We start from the raw sequence: 26,550 nt of genomic DNA, 5'->3' as shown, positions 1-26,550 counted from the left end.
TACACACTACAAACTGCCTACCTAATAATCTCTCTCCTCCTCCTCTCCCCCACCCCACCTCCTCCTCTTCTTTTGACAAAACTATTTTGCTTGGGAAGACAATGTGTCCAGCAGCAAGCCATGACTATGAGATAGTACTTAAAACAATCCGCTCCATTTCCTAGGCTCTCTTGCAGCCAGGAATATGCATGTGATAGAATTGTGCCCTTTTCCCACTACCTCTCCAAAAATAAGGAGAAGCCTATTGAGGGAGATTCTGAAAAACCTACATCACAGACAAAAAGTGACAGATACACCTGGCACTAAATAGTTTCCCCACTCCCACCCTCCACTCTCTCCTTCTCACCCAGAATGCAAATGTGACATCTAAAAGTCAAGGAGCCATATCATAGCATAAAGCAAAAGGCATAAGAGAAAAGCCCAAGAGAATCCCAGATATGTTGGTCCTAGAATCATTGGAAATCTAAGCTAATGCCGGCAACCACCCCACCGCCAAACTTTCTATTGTGTGGTGGAGGGCCAGGAAGTAGGGGGACAAATGTGCATTTCCTAAGACAGTCAGGTTTTTTTCTGTTTGCAGCAAAAAGCATTCAATGGATTAACCATCCTTACTTTAAGTCAAATGTAAATGTCAATGTCACAGAGGAAGGAAAACAAAAGCACTCTAATTTATTGAGGTAGTAAGCTGGTTAAATCGTTTCCTTGCATTATTTTTCATTTCTGTTAGTACCATTATGATATCCAAACAATTACTTTTTTAAAGAAAAAGAAATAAAAATGCAACAAAAATTTAAAATATTGACTTATTCTACTGTATTTTCCTTTCAAGACAGTATTTATCTCCTTCAACACTAATAAAATTTGAACCTTAGGAAAGTTACCAAACACGGTATTCTTTTTATTATATTTTCGTATCCAACTCACAGCTTCTTTTATGTAGCCACAACAAACAGGAGTACCAGACTTAGTCAATGCTGGCTAACCAAAACTATATTGAAACTACACAGACAGGACAGGGAGAAAAAAACTAAATACAGGTTGATGTAGAAAACAGCCACTTGTCCTTTCCTGCCATGTCTCTATTTTTGCCCAAGTGGTTCATATCAGGTGGTGTTTCTTTCTGGGAGCCTGTTTTATTATCTTCACTATGAGACCAGACCTGCCAAGGTAACATACACACTATAAAGCAAAGCCTCTGGCCAGCACCCTTCCCTAAAGGCAGAGGCTAGGCCCCAGTTATTTTTGTAGGCCAATGTCACACACATAGTTTTGTATGCATTACAGTTCACTTATTCTGAATATAAAAAATGTTTTTCTTTCACTTCAGATATCTGAAATGCTCCGTGGTAGGTAGTTAGACAGATATGAGCAGAGCAAGGATGATGGGACAGGTAGAGGAGGCCACCAGGGTGAAAAGCCGCAGGTACCCAGCAAGGGGCAAAACTGGGAAAACGAGGACCTCACCCCCAGGGTGACCTTTCCTCCCCTAGCTTATCGCTGGCCATACAGTTTGGACTAGCAGTGGCCAATCAGTAGTCCGCGGGCCACTGGGGGTCCATGAGGTCCGAAAGGTTGGCGACCGCTGGTCTGGACCATCCCATGACCTTTTCTCCCCTGAGAGGAGGAACAAGAGTTCAAAGAGTGGCCTCATGGGACTCCCATTTGGTCCCTTGCACAAACCACTCCCTTAGGCATTAACCCTGAGGGATAACATCTAGGCCTCAGCTGTGTTTCAGCTCCAGGCCCAGAAAAGTAGCAAAACCAGACAAGCAATGCCATGGCTGACCTCAGGTCCAGGTGCATTGACTAATAACCCACAGACCTTGTGCTGACCAAGCAGTGGAGACCACAACTCTGAAAGGAAACACCTAGAAAGCTGATGAATATTCTGTTGGGATTCTCCTCTGAAACTTCCAGATACAAACCCTCAAGACTGGAGGACCCAGTAGTGACAATCACTCCTGAGAGCATGAGCTTGCCTTTCTCCTTTTCCTCTTCTTCCCACCCCCAGGTGTGTTACCTTTCCCTTCCTCTCTCCTAAGCTCCAAGGGCCCTTCTTTTGCCTCTGTAACTTGTTTCCTGCGCCCATTTCTTCTCCCACTCACTTCTTCTAACTCTGTGACTTTCTAAATAAATTTTCTCTTATAGTTTGAGTTTTGGATCTGAATTCTTTCTTAGCCAGAACTCAAGTACCGAAGTTGCTGAACCAAGATCCAGTCTGACTCCACCGGTCTAACACCTGGTACTGTTTAGCCACCAACAACTCCATTTGAATCATGCCTGAATTTAACCTTTCAACCCACCTCTACCTACCTCCCTTACCACTCTCTTTCTCCATTACAAGATTCCACCCAGTGTAAATAACTAGGCAGAAATATTCTTTCTTTTAGGCTGAGTGACATTAAAAATGAAGGCTACAATAGCAAAGACTATTGTGTCTGGCTAAGGCAATGACAGCCACCAAGCCTTTGAACACCCTTATCATTGTTGTTCCTTATAACAGCCCTGCTAGAGAGCAGAATAACACTAAATCCATTCCAAAGTAAGAAAAATGAAACTCTACATGTCAAATTATTCACTGAATTCACAGAAGTAACTGGCAATGGTCTGGACTCTTGACTCCTTTCTCTCTCTCTCTTCTCTCTCTCTCTCTCTCTCTCTCTCTCTCTCTCTCTCTCTCTCTCTGACTCCTTTCTCTCTCTCTCTCTCTCTCTCTCTCTCTCTCTGACTCCTTTCTCTCTCTCTCTCTCTCTCTCTCTCTCTCTCTCTCTCTCTCTCTCCTCTCTCTCTCTCTCTTCCTCTCCCCTCCCCTCCCCTCCCCTCCCTTCCCTTCCTCTCTCTCTCTCTCTCTCTCTCTCTCTCTCACATCAAAAATTCTCAAAAGAGCTATCGCTATCCTTCTTCTCCCTGACCAACCTAGCCCACACTGTTCTACAATCCACTCTGTCATAGAAACTCCTTATCCAGGCCCACAGTCTGAGGTGCTAAATTCAATGGCCAGTTCTCTGTCCTCTTCGCTGTTCTCTCAGCAGCATTTGAACCAGGTGTTGACTGACTGAAACATTCCTCTCTTGGCTTTTTAGTAGACACTCTCCTGTTTGTATCTCTGCCTCACTGGCTATCTCTTCTTTCTCCTTTGCTAGTTTCTCCTCCCACTAGTACATGTTGAACTGGCCTAAGGTTCAGTTTTCAGAGCTCTATCTACTCTCACTCAGAAGTGAGCTCATCCAGCCACATATATTTATATTCCTTTCGAAGCCAATAATTTCCAAATGGGAATCTCCCTCCTGACCTTTGCATAAGCTTCAGACCCATATACCAAACTCAACAATTAATCTTTCCTCATGCCACATCGAGTGTTTTATGGAAAATCCTCTTAAACAGTATGATGAGTGACTGGTTGAAATTTTTAAAAGTTGAAAATTCTCTGGGTGAAGCAGGAAATAAAAAAAAAAAAAACACCCACATTCCTTAAATATTTTATTTTATTTAAAACACAAAGGTTCATTCATTAGTCAATCTTTTCATATGAGACTAAAGTCTTTTCTTTGAATGCAGGCCCACAAATAAATGTTCCATGTCATCTTTCTAGTATAATCTACAACACACTGAATTGTCCCATGATTTCAAGTTTCATTTTATCTAACATAGAACAAGCACATAAGGACACTAACATGCACTCTGAATGCATAATGCCTCTAGATTTTTATGACTTTTTTCAACCTTTTACAGCTGGCTTGCTCATTTTTAATTCTATAGCATTTTCTTTATAAACCAACTCTATTTTTTCAAGTTAGTTTTCAAACAAACAACTCTCTTAGTTTTTAAAAAAATAACTATTTTAAACTCAATATTCATTGGTGTATATGAGACAATGAGTTATGCAATTACAATGATAAAAATAATGAGCATAATGAGGCCCTAGATGATATATAATTCAATTGGAAGGAGTAAAGAAACATGGCACACTAAAAGATGGTCTATTAGCTTGGGTATTTAGGGTACTGCTGACATCAGGTAACATATTTTATGGTGAAAATGGAAAGCACTGGTATTCCAAGTCCATTAAGAGGATATGGGCTAAGAAAGTTCTTAATTTCCACTTCCCACTCTATCATTATGAAGCCATACCTTCCCCAGTCCTCCTCACGCTAGTAAATGACAACACTCAACTGCTAAAGCTAAGAGCTTTAATTTCTCTCTCTTCCTTACCAATATCTAAGGCATCAATAATTCCTGTCTTTCCAGGAACTCTCAAAATATACCTTAGATATAGTCACCTCTTTCCATCCCCATCCCCTTTGCCCAGAGTCCAAGTTGTCATCATCTCCCAGCTGATATCTACTTTGCCATGATCTACTGGATTTTAAAGGAGCTAGCACATACCTTCCTCTCCAGCTTTATCTCACCACTTGCCCCTGCCTACCCTGCTTTAGGCACACTGACCCTCTTCCCCATTCCTCTAACATGACAAATCCCCACCATGGCCACTGCACATGCAGTTCATTCTGCCTGGAACACTATTTCACTGACTCTGCATAAGCTCACTTCTTATTTTTTAGATGTCACCTCAAATGTTATACACCCTCAGAGAGATCTCTATCAATCATTCTAGCTGAAGAACTATTCTTTGAGACTTACTTCCACCTCTGACATCTAAGCTACTCCATATCACACTATAATGAGTAGCCACTGAGGAGTTAAAAGAAGAGATGCAATGTTATCTCATCCACATTTACAAAGTTCTCTTGGGCTCCGGTGTGGAGAATGCATTGAAAGGGGAGACAAGAATAGAAGTAGGCAAGTTATGATTGGCTGAGAAGAAGTATAGAGGAACCAGAATTTTCTACTAGCTGGATAGGTGCATGAGTTATATGGGTGTATACATTTCTAGAAATGATTAAATTGCTCATTGTATGCAAATTTTATCACACGTTTTTAAAAGAACAAAAGTCCTAAATTTTCTCACTCAGACAGCACAGGGGATGCAAAAAAAAACAAGAAACAGAATCACACTGTTATCCACTTTCACCAAGATCTACTTATTAAAATGTTCATTTTCCTCCTAAATTCCTACTTTTCTCTAGCAAAAAAAAATAAAAAGATTTGAACCAAACTTTTTATTAATTGTCCAATGTGGAAACACACTGGGAAAACATCTGTCACTATGAAAGATGATTTATTATGCATATATATGTGTGTGTGTGTGTGTGTGTGTGTGTGTAAATCACATAAAACTATGACAGAAAGCATGAACCAGTATTAATAAGATGCCAAAGCACATCAAATGACTGTGATGCGAGACACCCATCACGAACTATGTGCTAATGAACCCCCCAGCCATAGACTGACCAAGAATGTTGTGGTTTCAACTTCCAAACACCTAAGAAATGCCACACATGGACTCATGATGGTACACAAATGCATAAAATGCAAACAAAGAATGTGTAACAATGAGAAACAGAAACCTGCAATTAGAATGTATACAAAACCCTACATGAACCCAACATATACATTTCTTTGTAACATACTCTACCCCCTGAGCAGCCATGTTAAGAGTCACTATCTAAAGCTGCAAGGCCCAAATCAGTAGCCATCAGCCACATATAGCTATTGAACACTTAAAATGCAGTAAGGGCAAATAAGATATTGAATTTTTAATTTTATTAAATTTTAATTAATTTTAATTTTAAAATATACTCAGTTATATTATGGGAAAGTTTTAAGTGTGTTTGGAATAACTTGTTATGTAAACTACTTTTTCAACAAATACAGACCAAATATTTACAATGAAAATTCAGTGTCATCATTAAGATGTGCTAGAAGAGTAAAATACACACCAGTTTGGAAGACTTAAAAAAAAAAAGTTTAATAGCTCACTAATAATTTTTTCATTGGTTACATTTTTAAGTGATATTTTGGATTCACTGGTTTAAATAAATTATTAAAATTCATTCCACCTGCCTATTTTTACTTTTCTAATGTAACTACTGGAAAATTTAAAAGGATGTATGTGGCATGCATAATATTTTTACTGGATCATACTACTTTAAAGCTTATATATCTAAATGCAAATTAAATATATCATTATGATACATTAATAATTAATATTTCAAATACCTCCTGACCTTTTCATTTGATTGTCTTCTTTTCTTTAGTTGAATGAAATCTGTTTCCACCCTTTCTGCCAGCTCTAGTTTCCTCTTGTTTCTTTTAAATGCAGCTAAACTGAATCCTATAAAAGAAACATTAAAAATGACATTTGATAAATATTAGGGCAATGAGGCAGATGCCATATCCTGTAGAGCCTTCTCAAGACAAATCCTTAAGAATGTTGGATAATAGGTTAAAAGAGGCTTTTCAATGCATGCTGAAGTGGTAGGAAAATAAGACAAATATCCTTAGGTTAAAGAAAAAAAAAGTCAAATCCAGAGACACAAGTCCTGAGGGTATATAGTAGTATATGCTACCCAGAGGTATCTGCCAATGCATACCACCACCCACTTTGGTTTTGAAAGTCTCTTTGCATAAAGGACAAGAGATGAAACCTGGGGACAATGCAGCTCAAGGAAACATATTGAAGATTACCCACACAAAAAAGAAACAAACCCCGAAAGGTGCTAAGCCCAGTAAAAGGGAAAATCAGAAAAGGCCACCATATGCAAAGAAAAAGGAAACTTGCAAGTCTCAGCCTTAGATTTATATGTAAGGGAGGAAAAGTCTCTCTAGATAATTCATGACCAAGGGCTTTCAGATATGTTTAGAGAAGAATTCATTTTAGTGACCTAAAATTTAAAAAAAAAAAAAAAACTCAAAAATTATCTCAATGTGCTAGTGCCTCAACAACCCCTAAAATTCAAATGCAAATACTCCCTGGAACAAAAAACCTTAACTTACCACACTTCAGAGAATTCCTACGTTTCAATTAACATGAGCCCATAATTTAAAATAATTCACAAAACACATGAGAAATAAACCATCAAGAATAAAACTTTGCCAAATATCAGCAAGCATAATTCAATGTAAACCTACAAAGACCTCAGATACTGAAATAATCAAATACAGACTATAAAACATGTTTATGCTCATGGAAAGAAAGGGATGATACTGAAAATATAACTAAGGAAGAAAAGATGATAAAATGATCCGGAAGACTTAAGAAGAACCAAATAGAGCTTCCAAAAGCAAAAAAATAATAATAATTAAAAATGTAAAATGATATACAGATATAAACAGCCAATTAGATTCAACTGACAAATGAGAAATTACAAAGTAGACTATAACAATGAAGATATTAGCAACGTTTTCTGATAATGGCATCAAGGAGAGATGTAAATCAAGCCCAGAGCCCATTAAAAGTGGGAGTTCTCTCACTAAAAGTGGAGGAACTTCCAAGTGTGGGAAACTGGGTATTGGAAGGGCTAACACACTGTTAGGGTTGGCCAGAACTACGCAACTCTGCACTTACTCTCTATCCCAATACCAAGTACATTTAAGCAAGACTGTCTTCGATTATGGCATGACAGGAGGGGGAGTGGGGAGTAGAAAGAGGAGGGAGAAAAGGGGGATGGGGAATATTGGAAAGAAATTTTGGGTTGACTGGGTCCTTTGTATAGATTTGCAAACATGTGACTTGGGTAAGTCAGGGAATAATAAACTTTTAACTAAGATTAAGTAGATTCTGATTAATAGTGTGTGAAACAGAAAATACATGGTCTTTGTCCTGATTCCTGGCACAGAGCTCTTAAAACCTTCATAATTCCCTAGGTGATAAGAGCACTATGATCACCTTTTATCCTAACATTGGGTCTTTGACCCCAGTTCCGGAAAGCTCCTAACTCTCTTGGAATTTCCAGGAGGATATGTCTTTTGGTCTGATGAGGCAACTCTTGGTGGGCTTCTGAATAGCTTCAGGATGAGGATGGGTCACCAGAAAGACAAAGCCATGCTTAAAAGCTTGGAACTTTCATCCAGCCTTATCCCATCCTTGGGGAAGGAGATAGGCACTGGCTATTGAGTTAATGAACAATCATGCCTACACGATGAAACCTCCATAAAAATCCCTCAAGGACAAAGCCTGGAGAGCTTCCAGGTGACTGAATACATCTATGTGTTGGGAAGATGGTACACGCCAATTCCACAAAGACAGAAGGTCCTGCACTCAGGACCCTTCCAGACCTTGCCCTATGTATCTATCTCTAATTCTGGCAGTTCATTCATATCCTCTAATATGCTTTGTAATAAACTGGTAATCTAGTAAGTAAACTGTTTTCCAGAGTTTTCTGAGCCACTCTAGCAAATTAATCAAACCCCAAAAAGGGGGCTATGGGAACTTCTAACGTATAGCCAGTCAGTTGGAAGCACAGGTGACAACCCAGGCTTACGATTGGCATCTAAAGGGGAAGTGCAATCTTATGGGACCGAGCCCTTAACCTGTGGGGTTTGTACTAACTCCAGTTAGTGTCAGAATTAAATTGAATTGCAGGACACCCGGATGGTACAGAGAATTGGTTGGTGTAGAAAACCCCCACAAGTTATGTCAGAAGTGATATAGGGAGTTGTGAGTGTGACAGTAGTATGCAAGTAAAAGAGGAAAAAATAGTGTTTTTTCCATTCACAGTGCACACACACTTGGCAAAAGTAAAAGCAAAAAATAACATCTGGAAAAAGACACCTTCATCCTAGGCCATGGGTGAGTCTACACAAATAATTATTTAAGGGCAATAATAACCATATAGTCAAAGATAATCAGGAGCCATGGAAATGAGGCACCATGAATAATAAGAAGAAAAAATGCCAATGTGTACCACATATAATGGAATTATCAGGCACAATATAAAACTATAAAACAAGTATCCTTATAATGATTAAAGAGTAAACAAAAAACATGAATACATCTATATTTCATACTATAAAGTAAATTAAATTATAGATTCTTAAAAAAATAGAACTTCTAGAAATGAAAAAGCAGGTAACCAAATTTAAAACCTCAATGTATGTGCTTGGTAGTTGACAGGATATAAAAAAAGAAATTGGTGAATTAAAAGCCTGAGGAGAAAAAACTTATCCAGAATGTGCCTAAAAAGATAAAACGATGAAAAACACAGAAGATTAAGAAACAGGGTAGATAATGTAAAAAGGTCTATTATATATTTAACTAGAGGTCCGGTGCACAAATTCATGCATGGATGGGGTTCCTCAGCCTGGCTGGTGATCGGGGCTGATGGGACTGTCTCGCCCAGTCCCAATCAGGCCAATTGGGGCCGGCCCGCCGAGGGGAGGGACCGCGGGAGGTTGGCTGGCTGCAGGAGGTTGGTTGTGGGAGCCCACTGACCACCAGGGGGCACCTCCTGCATTGAGTGTCTGCCCCTGGTGGTCAGTGAGCATCATAGCGACTGGTTGACCGAACAGTCGCTTAGGCTTTTATACATATAGATCAGAATTTCAGAGGTGAAGATAAAAGAATAGAAAATGGCTATAGGGTTCCCTAGAGTAGAGTGAAGGAAAACAACAGCAAAAATGCTGACAGAGTTTTGGTAAATGCTCACTGTAGGAGAGACAAAGTTTAAAGTTTGAGACTTTCCACGGAAACCCCAGAAAGGCCTATACATATATCTTAGGAATAAATAAATAAATACCCATGGAAAGAGACAATAATGTGGTGAAGGCCTAGGGGATGGGTTGTGGGGGTGGGGGGGGGAGATGGTAGAAGGGGCCAATGGGGAAAATAAGAGGGACATATGTAATACTTTCAACAATAAAGACACATTTTTAAAATAAGGGTAAAATATATAAAAGCTTTGAAAGAAAACAAGTCTAGGATTAAAAACAAAACTAAAATAGACTCAGTTTAACAAAGCCTAAAACTAGGCTGTGACAACATCAAGGTTATCTGCAAATAATTTAATTACATGCTAGGATAAAACTCAACATCATTCAAAGGAAGATAACAAATCCATAGTCTCTAAAATGTATCATCCACAATGCCTGAGTTGCAATATAAACAATTACGAGATTTGCAACTAAACAGGAAGATGTGATCCAGAGTCAAGAGGAAGGAAAAAAAAATCTATCAATGGAAATTGACCCACAGGAGATTTGACTTTGGGTGGTGGACACAAGGTACAATGTACAGATCTTATAACATAGAAACCCACACCTGAAACCTATATGTTCATGTTGACCAATGTCACCCCAATAAATTTAATTAAAAAAAAAATTGACCCAGATGACCTAGATTTTAGAATTAGTAGTCAAGGATTTTAAAAATAACAATAACAAATATGTTAACAATGAGTATAATGAGTGAAGACATGGGAAATTCAAAAGAGAGATATAAATTATTTTTTAAAAATGGAACTTTATAACTGAAAGCTATAAATATTTTATATTTTTAAAATCATTACATAAGATTAATATTAGACACTGATGAAGAAAAGATTAGTGAACTTTAAGACAACTGAACAGAATTCATACAAATGAAAGTGTAATGGTTAATTTTCTGTCAACTTGAGTGGGCAGCAGGTACCCAGATATTTGGTCAAATATTATTGTAGGTATGTCTGTAAAGGTGTGTTTGATGAAGGTGAGATTAACATTTAAATTGGTAACCTGAGGAAAGCAGATTGCCCTACCTCAGTAGTTGGCAAACTCATTAGCCAACAGAGCCAAATATCAACAGTACAATTGAAATTTCTTTTGAGAGCCAAATTTTTTAAACTTAAACTATATAGGTAGGTACATTGTTATTAACTTAATTAGGGTACTCCTAAGGCTTAGGAAGAGCCACGCTCAAGGGGCCAAAGAGCTGCATGTGGCTCGCGAGCTGCAGTTTGCCGACCACGGCCCTACCTAATGTAGGTGGACCTTATCCAATCAGCTGAAAGCATTCATAGAACTAAAATGTAGACTCTCCCCTAAGTAAGAGAGAATTCCTTTTGCCTGACTACCTTCATACTGGAACATGGACTTTTATTTGCCTCTGTCCTTGAGTTAAAACATCAGCTTTTCCTGGTCTCAAACCCGCCAGCCTTCATCCTAGAACTACATAACTGGTTCTCCTGATTCTCAGGCCTTTGGATTTGGATTGAAAATCCAGCTTCCTGAGGATCTTGGGACTTGTCAGCCTCCATAACCACTAATTATTGATAATAAGTCTTTTAAGATGAGTAGATAAATAGATAGGCAGACAGACAAACAGATAGATATATCTTCTATTAGTTCTATTTCTATGGAGAATCCAGAAAACACAGAGAAAAAAGGATGAAAAAGTAAGAGCTTCAATAACAAGTGGAAGCACAAAATATTTTAATGTAAGTAGAACTGAAATCCTAGAAACAAATGAGAGAAGACATGAACAAACAAACAACAAAAAGTCTGAGTTTTTCCTAATTTGATTAAAAACTCTAACCCACAGATTCAACAGGCACAGTAAAAACTAGGCACAAAGAAACCACACCTAGGCATATCATGTTTAAAATGCTGAAAACCAAAGATAAATGAATAATTCTTAAAAGCAGTTAAGAGAAAAAAGAAAACACATCGCATACAAGGAAACAATGATAAAAATAATACCTGACTTCCAATCAGAAACAAAATAATCTAGAAGATAATGTACTGGCATCATCAGAAGTGCTGATGTGGATCAGTGGTTGAGCATCAACCTATAAACCAGGAGATCATAGTTCGATTCACAGTCAGGGCACATGCCCAGGTTGTGGGCTTGGTCCCCAATGGGGGACATGCAGGAGGCAGCTGATCAATGAGTCTCTCTCATCATTGATGTTCCTATCACTCTCTCCCTCTCCTTTCCTCCCTTCAGTTATAAGACAGAACAAAATTCTGAAACATGCTACAATATGGGTGAACTCTGAAAACATTATGCTAAGTGAAAAAGGCAGACACAAAAGGACAAACATTGTATTGAGACAGCATAGGAACTTGGGCCTGAAAATAGAAAATACCAGGTGCCCAGGAACCGAAGTGAAGACCAGGTAGTCAAAAGAAACTTGAGGTAAGCTGACCACAAAAATGTCACCACCCCTTCACTCCCATTCAAAAATGCAGTATCTAATTTTACCTCCCTTCTAACTACCTGCTTAAACTACTGACCTGCAGGTGCAGTTGATTAAGGTTTGACCACTATGGGACCTTCCTAGGGTGGCAGTAATGAGCAGTCTGCCATCTTGCTCCCACAGTGCCAGGCAATGCAGCTGGAAAAGGAAGTCAACCAACACTGAAATGGAAAATTCTGCAAGCCTGCCTTTTTCAAAACAGCCGCCTTTTCACACAAGCCCACTTTGTCCCCAGCATATAAAAGCAAGCCAAGCAGAGCCAGTCCTTCCCCAACCCCCATGAGCCAGTTCAGAAGACCTTCCTTTCCTTTGTGCTATCTCCCTTGTGCTTGGGCATAAGCTTAATAAAATCTGATTGGGAATTTCTCTGGGATTTCCTCTCGATTTCTATCTTGGAGAACCCAAGAACCCCAATGCCAGTAACAGTATGATTCCACTTATGGGAGGCCCCTAAAATAGACAAATTCAGAGAGGAAAAATAGACTAGAGGTTGTTAGGGGCTCACAAAAAAAGGAGAATGAGTAATTGTTTGAGAGGTACAAAATTTCTGTTTGGGATGAAATTGTTGTGGAAATCCATGATGGTTATGCAACACTGTGAATGTGCTCAGTACCAATGAATTAAAACTGTTAAAACTATTAAATTTTAAGTTATGTATATTTTACCACAATAAAAAAATAATAATAAAAAGTACAAAAGAAAACTCCTGCCAACCTAGACTACATTCAACAAAAAATATATTTTAAAATTAAAGGCAAAAATAAAGATTTTTCAGATAATGAAAACTGTGGGTAGAACCTAGAGCATTCAGATCCAAAACGGTCTGGTTCAGGTACCTCTGTAGGACCTTGGCAGCTTCCATGGTGTCCTGCCCCACTCATTTAAGGAGGTTTCTGTACATTCTGGAAGAGGGCACAGCCACCACACTTGTTTTGCATCAAGAGACAATAGATGCCCTCCCAATTCTCCTCCACCAACTGGCAGAAGAAGTGGCCCAGGCTCTTCAGAGCCACATCCTCGTGGTCAAAACAGAAGCCCAGAGAGAGGTAGGTGTAGAAGGCCTGCAGATGCATGTAGACCAGGCAGTTGATAGTGGCCTCCACCTCAGTGGAATAATTCTGACGAATTTGGAAGCACATGGTTGCTTAGCAATAAGGAGCTAAGCTCAAAAATGGTGTTGGCTGATTTTGGAGGCCAAGGATGGCTGACATGATTCTGAAAACAATGGAAGAACATAATTTCTACTCCTAAATGCACCATAGGTCAATACTATTCTTTTTTGCAAAAAAATAGATAAATATATCACTTAACTTTCAAATACCTTATTTATTCAGAGAACATTTCTTGTTAGTTGCTTATGTAAGTAACAAGAAATCTATTAGCAATATATGTGTGTGTGTATATATATACATATATATTTCTTCTTATAAGCACGAAACACTAATGTATAGTCAAAATATTTTGTCATCTGCAAAATATCTAGTAATAACTGTTTTATAACGCCTTTTTATATAAATGTTCTGAATTAATAAGAAGTACAAAATAATTAAAACTGGCTGAGCACACGAGCAAGTTCATCTCCACTCTACTAAAACCTTACCAAAAAGAAATTTAAAGAGGCAAAAGACTGGCATACACTGGGATGATAATAATGAGGAGGGTAATACCAACCTAATGCTAGAATGCAGAAAGCAAATGAATGAATACACAGTAACTGAGTAGAGGAAGACAAACCCCGATGACTAGTAGCCAAGACATTACTAATCAAACTAATTTCTTCCAAAGTAAGTAATTTCTGACCAAAAACCATCAGAGGAGCTCCAAACAGAAAGCACCAGTTATCTCTCAAAGCCAGGTTGAAACTGAAAACAGGGAAACTGGCAGAAGCTATCAATAAGGAACAGGTAGATGCCTAATCCCCTCCTCCTGCTTGCAGGAAACATGAGGTTAACACTGGAGAGGCTGAACCAGAGGGCCCCAAATAAGTGGACATCAAGTACAGCCTAGGGGCAGGTATGAGGGTTCTGCTTAAAACTGGGATTTATATAAAAAGTCTGGAAAAAAATAAAAAAAGGTAAGACCTTTAGCCCCTTCCCTTGATCTAAACCAGAATACTGGCTATTGCCCTGCCAGAGCTGGGAAGATTTCTCTCTAACTAGTACAAAAGAAAAACATACAGACATTTGGTTTTGTTGGGGGAACAACTGGGAATTCCCTCAACAAAAAAAGCATGATCACACCATCCCCCTTGAGGTCACCCAGACCTGTCCTCACAAACAAAGCTTCCAAATGGCTTTTAAGTGCCACACTCATGAGTATGAAAACAGCAGAGGGTCACTGTATGGTTGAGGAAATTGGCTAACATGTATTGGGGTCTGAAACAAAAAATAAGACAGCAAAAAGAGAAACAGCAGGTAAAAACAAAATTTAAAGAATTATATCCTAAGAGATAAGCCAAAATACATATTAAGTTCGTGAACCTAGAACAGGACACTACTTTTAAAAGTATTCATCACAGATGAATCTCTAGAAATCAAAACTATGAAAACCAGTCCTAACCAGTGTGCTAAATGGTTAGAGCACTACCCCACACACCCAAATGCTCATGGGTTCAACTCCCAGTCAAGGGCACATACCTGAATTGCAGGTTCGATCCCTGGTCTTGTCAAGGCACATGAGGAAGGCAACCAATCAATGTGTCTCTTTCATATCTATGTTTCTCTCTCTCCCTCTCTGCCTCTCTCCCTCTCTCCCTCCTCCCCTCCTTTCCATTCTAAAAGTCAATGGAAAAAATATCCTCAGGTGAGGATTAACAACAAAAACTATGAAAACCAAAATTATAAATTCATCACAATTTAAAAACTTAGGAGATAAACTTAAATAAACTTCCAAGACAGGACAAAAAAACAGAAATTTTTTTAAAAAATTAATCAATTTTTGAAAAAGAAACAAGGGATTGGAGCAAAATCCACCATTTAATTTATAGAAATTAGAAAAAGAAAATTGAAGGATAGGGGAAGAGATTAGTATACTATTTTTTTAACTTCCCCAAACCTGAAGCATACGTATCTCCACACTGAAAGTACAAAATGAGTACCCAGAATGCTGAATAAAAAAGACCCATCCCAAGATACTTCACTGTGTTAATAAGAACATGGGAATTAAGAGCTTACTTCCAAAGAGAAAGACTACACCACAAAAAACTGGGAATCAAAATGCCAAAGGAATGAACAGCAAGACTGAAAATTTTAAAATAAAAATAATTTCTTCAAAAGCCTAAGAGAAAATTATTTCTAGTCTTGCATATACTAAATGCAGAAGCAAAATAATTTTAAAAATAAATAGATAGATAGATAGATAGATAGATAGATAGATAGATAGATAGATAGATAGACAGATAGGTAGATTGATTGACTCAGGAAACAGATAATGTGATTTTGGAGAGAGGAAAAGGAAATCCCAAATGATGATGAGGTGAAGACCAGCAATGACAAATACACAGCAGGCCCAGTAAGCATCCACTCTAGACCTTAAGGTGCCAGGTGAGGTATCTCCAAGAAAAACAAAATAGTCCTGGCCGGTGTGGCTCAGTTAGTTGGAGCACTGCACCCTTCTATATAAACCTTAGTAGCTCTAATGACAAGTTTCTAGAATCAGAATATGTTTAAGGCTCTTGATCGATACTATTTAGCTATCCTCCAAAATTTCTGCCAATTCACATTTGTAGCTATATGATTTTCAGTTCACCACACATCTACCAGTAATAATGTAATATTTTTTAACTCTCACAAATTAAGAGAACAAATTTAACATGTCCTAATTTTGATATAAATTTCCCTATTAGTTAAATTACCTACTTATGACTTTTGAGCATTTTTCTACTGGGGTATTACATGTGTGGTTCTTAATTTAGGTAAACCTTTTTTTTTTAATATATATTTTATTGATTTTTTTACAGAGAGGAAGGGAGAGGGATAGAGAGTTAGAAACATCAATAAGAGAGAAACATTGATCAGCTGCCTCCTGCACACCCCCTACTGAGGATATGCCCGCAACCAAGGTACATGCTCTTGACCAGAATCGAACCAGGGACCCTTCAGTCCACAGGCCGGTGCTCTAGCCACTGAGCCAAACCGGTTAGGGCTGGTAAACCTTTTCATAGATTAAGAACATGTATCCTTTTGTCGTATTTATGGTAAGTGTTTTTTTCAGTCTTAACTCCCAGTCACTTTTGTTTTTCCTTCTCTTACACTTGGTACATAGAAAGGCCTTCCTCAACTCAGGGACAGCTAAATGATGATCTGTTTTCTTCTTACTCTCTGAGGGGGTGGTATTATGGTTTTACTGTTAGTAATTATTTTAAGTAACCTAAAAGAAATCCTTTTAGCAATTCTTCTATAAAAACATGAGAAAGCAATGCAGGGCCCAGACCAGTGTGGGTCAGTTGGTTGGGTGTTGTCCCATGCGCCAAAAGTTTGTTGGTTCGATTCCGGTCAGGGTACATGCCCAGGTCACAGGCTAGATCCTGGATAGGGGACGTGAAGGAGGCAGCCGATCGATGCTCTGCTCTCACATCAATGTTGCTCTTTCTCTCTCCTTCTCCCTTCCTCTCTCTCTAAAAATAAATAAAAGGTTTTTGTTTGTTTTTAAAAAGATGCAATGCAGGGACCTCAGGAATATAAACATAGCTTAAAAGCAAATAATTTTCTATGTGTCTTTTAACTAAAATTTTTCAACATACAAGCTTTCTTCCTTAAATATCAGTACTATCTGGGTCAAAAGCAATATAACACTCCCAGGTATATATGCTAATATAGCTTAATTTTGAAAAATTTTTACTCACTTGTGGTCATGATGTTAGGAGGGCAAGAAGGTATTCCATGATCTACTGCCCATCTGTAGGCTCCTTCTCCAACTAAAAAGCTAACAACAGAAAAATTATTCTTTTAAAAATTCCCAGTGTCATCTTCTCTACATATTCAATTAAGTAATATAGTAAGGCAACTAAAAAGCTTTGCATATAGATATAATTCTAGACTTCTTTAAAATAAAAATATGGCTATATGCCAAAAGAAATTCTTTAAAATTTTTCCCAATTTAGAGAAATTTTACAATTAGAAATTTTATCATTTCATTTGTAATAACTAATAAGTAAAACCCAACATAAGTAGTTGATTTCCCAATGGAAAATATTAAGATTTACCAGTATCCTGGATCAACATAGTTCTCAGTTGGCATCACAAGATCTATTTAATCTGATTAAGAATCAAAGTTTAAGTGAATGTCTTCAGATATAGTATTCTTACCTTATACTACACCTGGCATAACTCAAAATGAGTGGATACATCTAGAAATGCCCTAAAACAATGAGATGTGCTTACATTTCTAAGCCTTGATGCAAAAAAAATATATACCTGACCCTCAGGATCATTTTTACTGTGCGAAGTAAAGTACTATGATGTCCCCAAAGTAATTTTTAAGCCTCAAACTGCACATTTGAACATAAGAAAGTAAATAAAGGAATACTGTTAGCCAGCTCTAAAAGACTTATTTTCAAAGGTTTCAACTAGCATGCAGGATAATTAACCACCCCATTTTCTAACACATAATAGCAAGCAGTTACCATTATAATCAGTCACTTCATCTCCTTCCATAGCCAACTCCTTAAAGATCTCAGCCAGCTAGTAATGGATTCCTTGAACAAGTGCCTACTCATTAGTTTGCTGTTCCTTATTTTTTGTTTCTATTCTTCTAATCATTCCAACACTAAAAACTCAAAGCAATACATATTGAAGTCTTTAGATTTGATTGTTAGTAAGAAGATCGGTGACAGACTGGCAAAACAAAATCTAAGTAGACACTCAGAAACATACCCAAATGGTTCCAATGAAAAACTAAACAGTTAAGCCCAATAACTGGTTTCCAATGTACGTAAAGGTGGGGATGGAGGGGGCACTGAAAAAAGAGAGAAGAAAGGGCCAACTGGAATAAACAACTTTACCTCTTCAAACTCCCACTTTAAAAAAAAATCCTAAAGGATTCTGAAAATATAAAACAGTTTCTCCAATTCTCGTATCAGATGAAAGAAACTGCAAAGAAAGCTGCCACATAGAGTTCAAATGGAAGAATAACTGAAATAGGAACTTGGATGTGAGTTGAGCTGTCTTGACAGCATTTTTGGTACTTCCTTCTTCTAGAAACAGAATTTGGATATAAGAAATGACTTTTCTTCACGCAAAGATGTAAAAGAGATGCTGAAGTAATAAACTAAATGACCAGGACAGACATTTGGAGCTGAATCTAGTATTCTCAGTAGGCCCATTGATCATTTTGGGTTCAATCCCAGTATCTGGAATCAATGGCATTTTACAAAATATTCTTAGTTTTATCTTTCATTTCTTAGTCATTCATAGACTTGATTCTAAATAAAATCCATCTGCCATTGTCTGCTATGCAAGTTTTTAAGTAAATTTGGGTATTTTACAATATTCACAGGAAGGTGAATATTTGAATGCCATCTTATTGATAAGAATACTGAATATCAGACCTTAAATTACTATAAAAATTACTTGTCTAATAGCTCATCATCACACAAAATGGAATAACTGCTTCTGAAATCACTAAAAGATCCTGTAAAGCTACATAAGCTTTTGCCAAAAAGAAACTATACATGTCAAAAAAACAAAGACTTTCCAGAACCTTAAATGCAGTACCAATTCAAATTCATCTGTCTTCTGACTCTCCAAAGAGAAAGCTTTTAGAAAAGTTTCACCTCAATCAAGTTTTTTTTAAAAACCTACCTTTACAATTCACCCAAAATCTGACCACTTCTCCCCACCTCCACTACTAACACCTTGCTCTAAGCAACCATCACCTGCTACCTGGATTGTGGCAAAGGCCTCACTATTTTCATACTTGCCTTGCTCTGCCCCCGCCCCAGTATATTCTCACCAGCCACTGACATCCTTGTAAAGCACATCAGATTATGACATTCCTCTTCTCAAAAACTGCAAAACCTTTCATGAGCACTCTAGTGTAAAAACTGGAGTTTTCACAAGAATCTACAAATTCTCCCAAGTGGCCTGATCCTTGATGCCCCTCACCTTTATCTCTTATTCCTGTTGCCCCCTTACTAATTTTACTCCAGCCTCTTGTAAAACGCAAACATGCCATGGGGGCTTCTGCCCCAGGGCCCCCAGCCTAACTACTCTCTATCAGGCTCTCCCAAAGGCCGATTTCGCTCATCTGCTCCAGTGTCTGTGCTTGACGACACCTACTTAAAACGGCACCCCAACACACTGCACTCCCTATCCAGTACTCCCAATCCCTCATTCTGTTTTTACATTTTTTCTTTTTTCCAACTTATACCATACCAAATACTTTATAATTTACATATTATATAGTTTATTTCTGTCTTCCCTAAATAAACTATAAGCTTCATAAGAATGGGAATCTTTGTGTTTTCTTTGATAATCCCAAGCATTTAGAATAGTGCCTAAAGCACAGTAAGCACTAAATAAACATTGACGAGATATTAAAAATAAATTATGGTGTCAAAATTCCCTGAAGGACAACATTTTTCTTCTGTTATACCCACCTTAACTTACATTAAGACAAGTCTAACGTGAATTAAAACAAAAAGCAATAGCACTCTAGGGAGGCCAGCCCTGAGGTGGAATGATTAACACCCTCAGGAAGCTGAGCTGTAGGTGCTACTGCAAGCCTAACACAGCCAAAGGTCCCAAGAAGGGCTATCTGGGCAAACAGTGATGAGACTTATCTTATGGATGAGAACCACCCATTTGCAAAGAACCAAGAACCTAAAATTGTGTAACTTAGTGATTCAGAAAACTCTTAAGAATGCTCCTAGACCCCAATAATCAAATTCTTTATTGGATGAAAAAGATATAGGAGAAAATGATAGCTGCTGCTTTGGACTTAAAAACTAATTTCTATTTATTTTATCTATCACTTCTTTGTTCATCACAAATATACAAAATTGATGGCAGACAAATTAGTAGCTATTAAGTAAAGCTTATAGACACATAGAGTACAAATAAAGAAGAACCTGCTATATTTGGAAATAACACAACAAACAAATTAAAAAATAAGAATTTAACTTTTTAAAAAATGTATTACAGAAATTTTCAAACATACATTTTAGAGAACAGTGTTATGAACTAAATGGATCATCAACCTATTTCATCAATTATTAATACAGTACACTAGTGGCCCGGTGCACAAATCCGTGCACATTGAAAGGAAATTAATTAGAAGGAACATTTTAATATCACTATTTGCCCTTTCTCTATAATAGAAGTGTCAACTAAATTCACGATCGACAATGACAGACCGAAACACACGCGTGCAATTGGCACCAGTGAGAGCTTTATATGTATTGCACATGCGCGAGTCAACTTAGCCTTTTATATATATAGAATAAACTTGCTTAATTAGACCTGCTTTCTGATTTAGCTAAACTTTTTCCAGCCCAGTATAACACCCCAAATTCTCTTTCAGGTAATTGTCAGCAACACAGCAATAAATATCAACACGGAGCAGATTATTATTGTAGATCACACAGGGAGAACAGGGGGTAAAATATTTAATTGCAGCAGTGTTTGTCTATATTCTGTGTGTAGAGAAAACCTGAAGTCATTTTCAAGGTCCACCAATTCTTACTTCTTTTCAGTTGGGTCAAGTTTCTAAGCTTTCTAAATCTCCATTTTCCAGCTAATGAAAAGAAAAGAGGATTCCACCGAGTCTCCTATCTACCTACTCCAGGACTTCTGTGAGGATCAAATGAGATGAGGCACAGGAAAACACTTCACAGACATTTGGTTAAAGTGTAAAATGTTTCCACCTGGCTATAAAGCAAGTTGTGTTCCTGGGCTGAAGAAACTCCAAGGAGCCTAGTCCAGCCGTGGGCAAACTACGGCCCGTGGGCTGGATCCGGCCCGTTTGAAATGAATAAAACTAAAAAAAAAAAAGACCGTACCCTTTTATGTAATGATGTTTACTTTGAATTTATATTAGTTCACACAAACACTCCATCCATGCTTTTGTTCCAGCCCTCCGGTCCAGTTTAAGAACCCATTGTGGCCCTCGAGTCAAAAAGTTTGCCCACCCCTGACCCTAGTCGCTAGGGAGAGGAAGCCGGGAGTTGCTACGTTACGTCATTGCCTAGTGCCCATAGCCACCATTCCTGGGCTTGGCTGGGCAGTGGGCTGCATTTTGCACCATGGGGTCTCAGCAATGTCAGCTGCAATTTGATGAGGTATCTCTCCGGGATGGTGGCGGGGCCTTTGTCCCACTTGGGGGAAGCCGAGCGTTACTTTGTGGGTGCCAGGTCCACAGTACCATTTATTGTTAAATTGCCTGTCGCTAGGGAGAGGAAGCCAGGTGTTGCTATGTGACATCATTACTCAGCACCCACAGCTACCATTTCCAGGCTGGACTGGGCTGTGGGCCGCATTTTGCGCAATGGGGTCTTGGCAGCATCGGCTACAATTTGGTGGGCTGTCACTCCAGGGTAGTGGCAGGGCCTGTGTCCCACATGGGGGAAGCCGAGTGTTGCTTTGTGGGTGCCAGGTCCACGGTGCCGTTTTCTCTGTAAATGGTCAGTGTGTGTTATGGCAGCTCCTGCGTTGAGCATCTGCCTCCTGGTGGTCAGTGCACGTCATAGCAACCAGTCAGAAGGTCGGACACTTAGCATATTAGCCTTTTATATATATAGATTGCTAATCTCATTCATTTATACCCCCACCCAAATTATTTTGAAGCAAATCCCAAATATAGAATTTCAAATATAAATATTTTGCACACATCTCAAAAAATGATTTTTAACAGATAACCACACATAAACAAATGACACCAAAAAAACAATTAACAATAAATCCTTAGACTCAAAACATAGTCAATAGAGGTTCACATATCCCTAATTGTCATATAAAATTTTGCTATTGTTTTTATTTTGTTAAACTGCTTGGTTTGAATGGAAGTCCAACTAAATCTATATTGTTTGATAGGTCTCTTATATTTCTTTTAATCTTTAGGTTTCAAATTTTCTTTTAAAGTTCATACAACAAAAGTAGTATATTCAAAAATTTACTAAATTTATAAACAACAATAGATTAAATAGTATTTTTAAGAAACAATACACTAGGATACTCAGGGAATTGAGCTTTTGTAAACTACTGCAGGTATACAGTGAACTTTTGTGAAAGATTTCTGCTTCTGAACAATAGGGAGTAACAAGGAAGAAATTTATACTCTTGCATGAACCAATGAAAAAACAGTCAGACAAAATATAGAAAACAACAGTTTTTAGACGTTAGTAGGAAGTGTAAGACAGTGATCCTTGAGGCAAAGGAAACAAACACGGTAAACCCTTTGACTGTCCTAGCTTACTGCCTGGAGTTTCTAGGCCTCAGCACAAGAAGGTTAATTCAGGAAGAGGCTGGCAGTCTCTCTGAATTGGACATCCACCAACCAAGGTAGCCAGAGTTCAGAGGGCAAAGTACCAGAGAGGAGGCAGAGCCCTCTTCTAGTCTTCAACTGAGTAGAGATCAGTGTGTGTAAAAGGAAATTAACCAGAGCATGGGAAAGAATAATGTGAAAGTTGTAGAGGAAACAATCCCCAAGTTCACACAAAGCCAGAGATTGCTCCTGTTCCCACCAGTCAAAGTAAAAAAAAGCATCATTCTAGGTGCATCTGCTATAGTACTTAGAACGGTTTGGCCTGGATAGCAAAGCAAAATCAACTCAAGGCTAAATGCTTCCCTAGTTGCATGTAACAAAGTATAAAGCAAGACCTGAAAAGATGAAACTGCCTCTAAGAAGTTAACCATATCCTAGAATAAAGCTGAAGAATAGTTATTAAAATAAAAGAATATCAGCACCAAATAAAACAATGTCTGGAATCTAATAAAAATTACCAAACATGCAAAGAAGAATGAAAATTTAATCTATAATGAAGAGAGAAATCATTCAATTGAAAACAACTCCAAAATAGTAAACATGATAGAATTAGTATACAAAGATATTAAGACAGTATAACTCTATTCATATGTTCAAGAAGCTATAGAAAAGATTAAACATATTAAATAGATACATGGAAGATAGTTTTAAAAATGCAAATCAAAATTCCGAAAGATAAAAAACTATAATGTCAGAAATGAAAAATAAATTAGATGGGATTAACGGGTGATTAGATATTTAGAAAAATAATTACTAAACTTGAAAACAGCAATGAAAACTATTCAAAATAAAACAGAAAAAATGGAAAAAGTAAACAAATTATCAGTGATCTATAGGACTATTACAACAAGTCAAATAGAGCTTGGCCAGTGCGCCACAGTGGTTGAGCATCAACCTATGAACCAAGAGGTCACTGGTTTGATTCCTGGCCAGGGCACATGCCCAGGCTGTGGGCTCAATCCCCAGTAGGGGACATGCAGGAGGTAGCTGACCAATGTTTCTTTCTCTCTCTTCGATGTTTCTATCTATCCCTCTCTTTTCCTTTCTCTCTAACATTAGTAAAAACATTTTTTTAAAAAAGATGTAAAATAGATGTGTAATTGAAGTCCTAAAGAATAGAAGGGAATATCAGCAAAAATATCTGAAGAAATGATAGGCAAAAATTTCCCAAATTTGATGAAATATAGAAATATATATCCCTATATATCAGGGGTGGGCAAACTTTTTGACTCGAGGGCCACAATGGGTTCTTAAACTGGACTGGAGAGCCGGAACAAAAGCATGGATGAAGTGTTTGTGTGAACTAATATAAATTCAAAGTAAACATCATTACATAAAAGGGTACAGTCTTTTTTTTTTTAGTTTTATTCAGTTCAAACGGGCCGGATCTGGCCAGTGGGCCGTAGTTTGCCCACGGCTGCTATATACCCAAAAAACAAAACAGGCCAATATCTCTCATTAATATAGGTGCAAAAATTCTTTACAAAGTTTTATTATACCTTATGATCAAGTAGAATTTATCCCAGAAATACAACTGTTGAATTAACAGCCAAAATCAACCAATTACTATATTGACAAAGTAAAAAAATTATTAGATCATCTCAATAAATGCAAAAAAAACATTTGAAAAGGTGCAACACCCATACTTATTAAAAACTCTCAGTACATTATGCAAAAAAGAGACTTCCTCAGATAGACTTCAAGTCAAGATGGAGGCGTAGGTAAACACAGTACTCACATCCTCCCACAACCCCACCAAAATGACAACCAAACTACAGAACAACCATGATTCAGAACTGCCTGAAACCTATATAAAAGGACGTCCTACAACTAAGGGATTAAAGAATAAACCACGAAGAGACTGGCAGGGGGATGGAGATGTGATAAGGGCCAGTCCCACACCCACGTAAAAATTGGGAGGCATATCTCGGCTGTGGAGATCCCCCATGAGGAATGAGGGATATCAGCCCAGGGTTCTATTGCCAGGAAGAGAGGTCCCCATAATTTCTGGTTGTAAAAACCAGTGGGGACTGTGGATGAGAGAGACAGAAAGCTGCTGGAATGCCACACAGTTCCTCTTAAAGGGCCCATGCATGAACTTACTTGGACGCACTCCCTCTGAGATCCAGTGCTGGGACAATAGCTAGAAAGGCACCAGGGACATTGCCTGGCATCAGTACAACAGCTGGAGGGGCAGCTTTCTGCTAGACAAAAGTGCTGGCAGAGCCCATTGTTCCTTTTCTGAGCCCTCCCATTACAAAGTTAGCAGGCATGCACTATATCTGAGTCTCCATCAACCTGACTATCACTGTTTGCCTGTTCTAGTGATTCCCTGAGACGCCACCCCAACAAACTTGCAGGCCTACCCAAGCTGTTTCCAGTTGCTTTTCCATATGAATGGTGTGTCTTGGCTCACACTTCAGATTTTTCTAAAATCTCTCAAACAAGCAACATCTGGCCTCAGTGTACCCTGTACTTTTCGCTAAGTGATCCCAGACTCGGCACTAGCAGCAACTGGCCATGGTTCGCAGCTTTGCCTCTCCTAGGTACCTCCAAGCCTAGCACAAGTAGCAGCCATCTGTAGATCACTTTCTAGCTCAAACTGGGTGACCCTGGCAGAATACAGGTAGCGGCTCAGAAGGCCCCATAGCCAGTGCACCCACTAGACAGCTTCAGACCACATCAAAACACCATCCAACCACCTCCACAGTGACACACTCAAGGGGAAGACTTGGCAGGCACCAGAGCCCTGCTGAAGTAAGTCCTGTTTTGTGAGGCAGGACCCTGCACAGCTGATCCTCTGTGGTAGTCAGTGGTCGCAACCAGTCCTTGCAGACAATTGGCCTGGGGTAGATCACTCCCATTGATGTGTCAGCAGCAATCAAGGGTCAGTTATAACAGGAGGGTATAGAAAGTGCACACAGGGTCGGGGGGCACACCTAGAGTGCCCAACTTGGGAGATGGGGGAGACTATGCCACTGGACCCTACAGGATACCTACTACATTAGGCCTGGAAGATGTAGCAGCTCTACCTAATACACAGAAACAAACACAGGAAGGCTGCCAAAATGAGGAAACAAAGAAACACGTTCCAAATGAAAAAGCAGAAGAAAATTCCAGAAAAAAACTAAATAGAGACAAGCAATCTACTAGATACTGAGTCCAAAACACTTGTTATAAGGATGCTCAATGAACTTAGGGGAAGATTAGTTGTACTTAGAGAGAACTTCAGCAGCATAAAAAAGGACATGGGAACCATAAAAAAAGGAAGACATGGAAACCTTAAAAAAAGTTAGAAATGAAGGATACATCAACTGAAATGAAGAATAATTTACAGGGACTCGACAGTACAGTAGATGAAGCAGAGAATCAAATTAATGATTTGAAATATAAGAAAGTAAAAACTACCCAATCAAAATAGCATAAAGGGAAAAGAACCTATAAAAATGAAGATAGTATAAAGGTACCTCGAGACAACATCAAGTGTACTAACATTTTTACATCACTGAGGTACCAGAAGGAGAATAAAAATAGAAAGAGATTGAAAACCTATTTAAAAAATAATGATGAAAAACTTCCATAACCTGGTGAAGGAAATAGACATGCAAGTCCAGAAAGTGCAGTCTCAAACAAGATGAACCCAAAGGGGCCCATACAAAAATACACATCATAATTAAAAGGCCAAAGGTTAAAGAAAAAGAGAATCTTAAAAGCAGCAAGAGAAAAGCAGTTACCTACCTACAAGGGAACTCCCCTAACACTATCAGCTGATTTCTCAAAAGAAACTTTGCAGGGCAGAAGGAACTGGCAAGAAATATTTAGAGTGATGAAAAGCAAGGACCTACAACCAGGATTACTCTATTCAGCAAAGCTATCATTTAGAACCAAAGGACATATAAAGAGCTTCCCAGACAAGGAAAGGCTAAAGGAGTCCATCACAACCAATATTACATGAAATGTTAAAGGGTCTTCTTTAAGAAAAATAAGAAGAAAAATA

General features: G+C 38.3%; 1 protein-coding gene across 13 annotated transcripts in view; it reads right to left on the bottom strand.

Moving 5' to 3' along the window:
- The window catches only part of TASP1 (taspase 1), a 254,206-nt gene that overhangs the window by 165,127 nt on the left and 62,529 nt on the right, over positions 1-26,550 (bottom strand). For 12 of the 13 annotated variants that reach the window (XR_009454031.1, XR_009454030.1, XM_059705535.1 and 9 more), the window contains 2 exons: positions 16,918-16,997; positions 6,129-6,235 (listed from right to left, as the gene is read on the bottom strand). The exons of the other annotated variant lie outside the window; for it this stretch is intronic. Coding sequence is in view for 10 of the 12 variants with exons in the window: in XM_059705535.1 (XP_059561518.1) it covers positions 6,129-6,235; positions 16,918-16,997 (187 nt within the window). In the remaining 2 variants the exon portion in view is untranslated. The remainder of the gene's footprint in view (positions 1-6,128; positions 6,236-16,917; positions 16,998-26,550) is intronic. 13 annotated transcript variants of the gene reach the window in all.

Source organism: Myotis daubentonii, chromosome 8 (genome assembly GCF_963259705.1).
Source record: "Myotis daubentonii chromosome 8, mMyoDau2.1, whole genome shotgun sequence".
NCBI lineage: Eukaryota > Metazoa > Chordata > Mammalia > Chiroptera > Vespertilionidae > Myotis > Myotis daubentonii.
The sequence above is the reverse complement of the archived record's forward strand: the minus strand, read 5'-3'. Positions and strand labels throughout refer to the sequence as shown.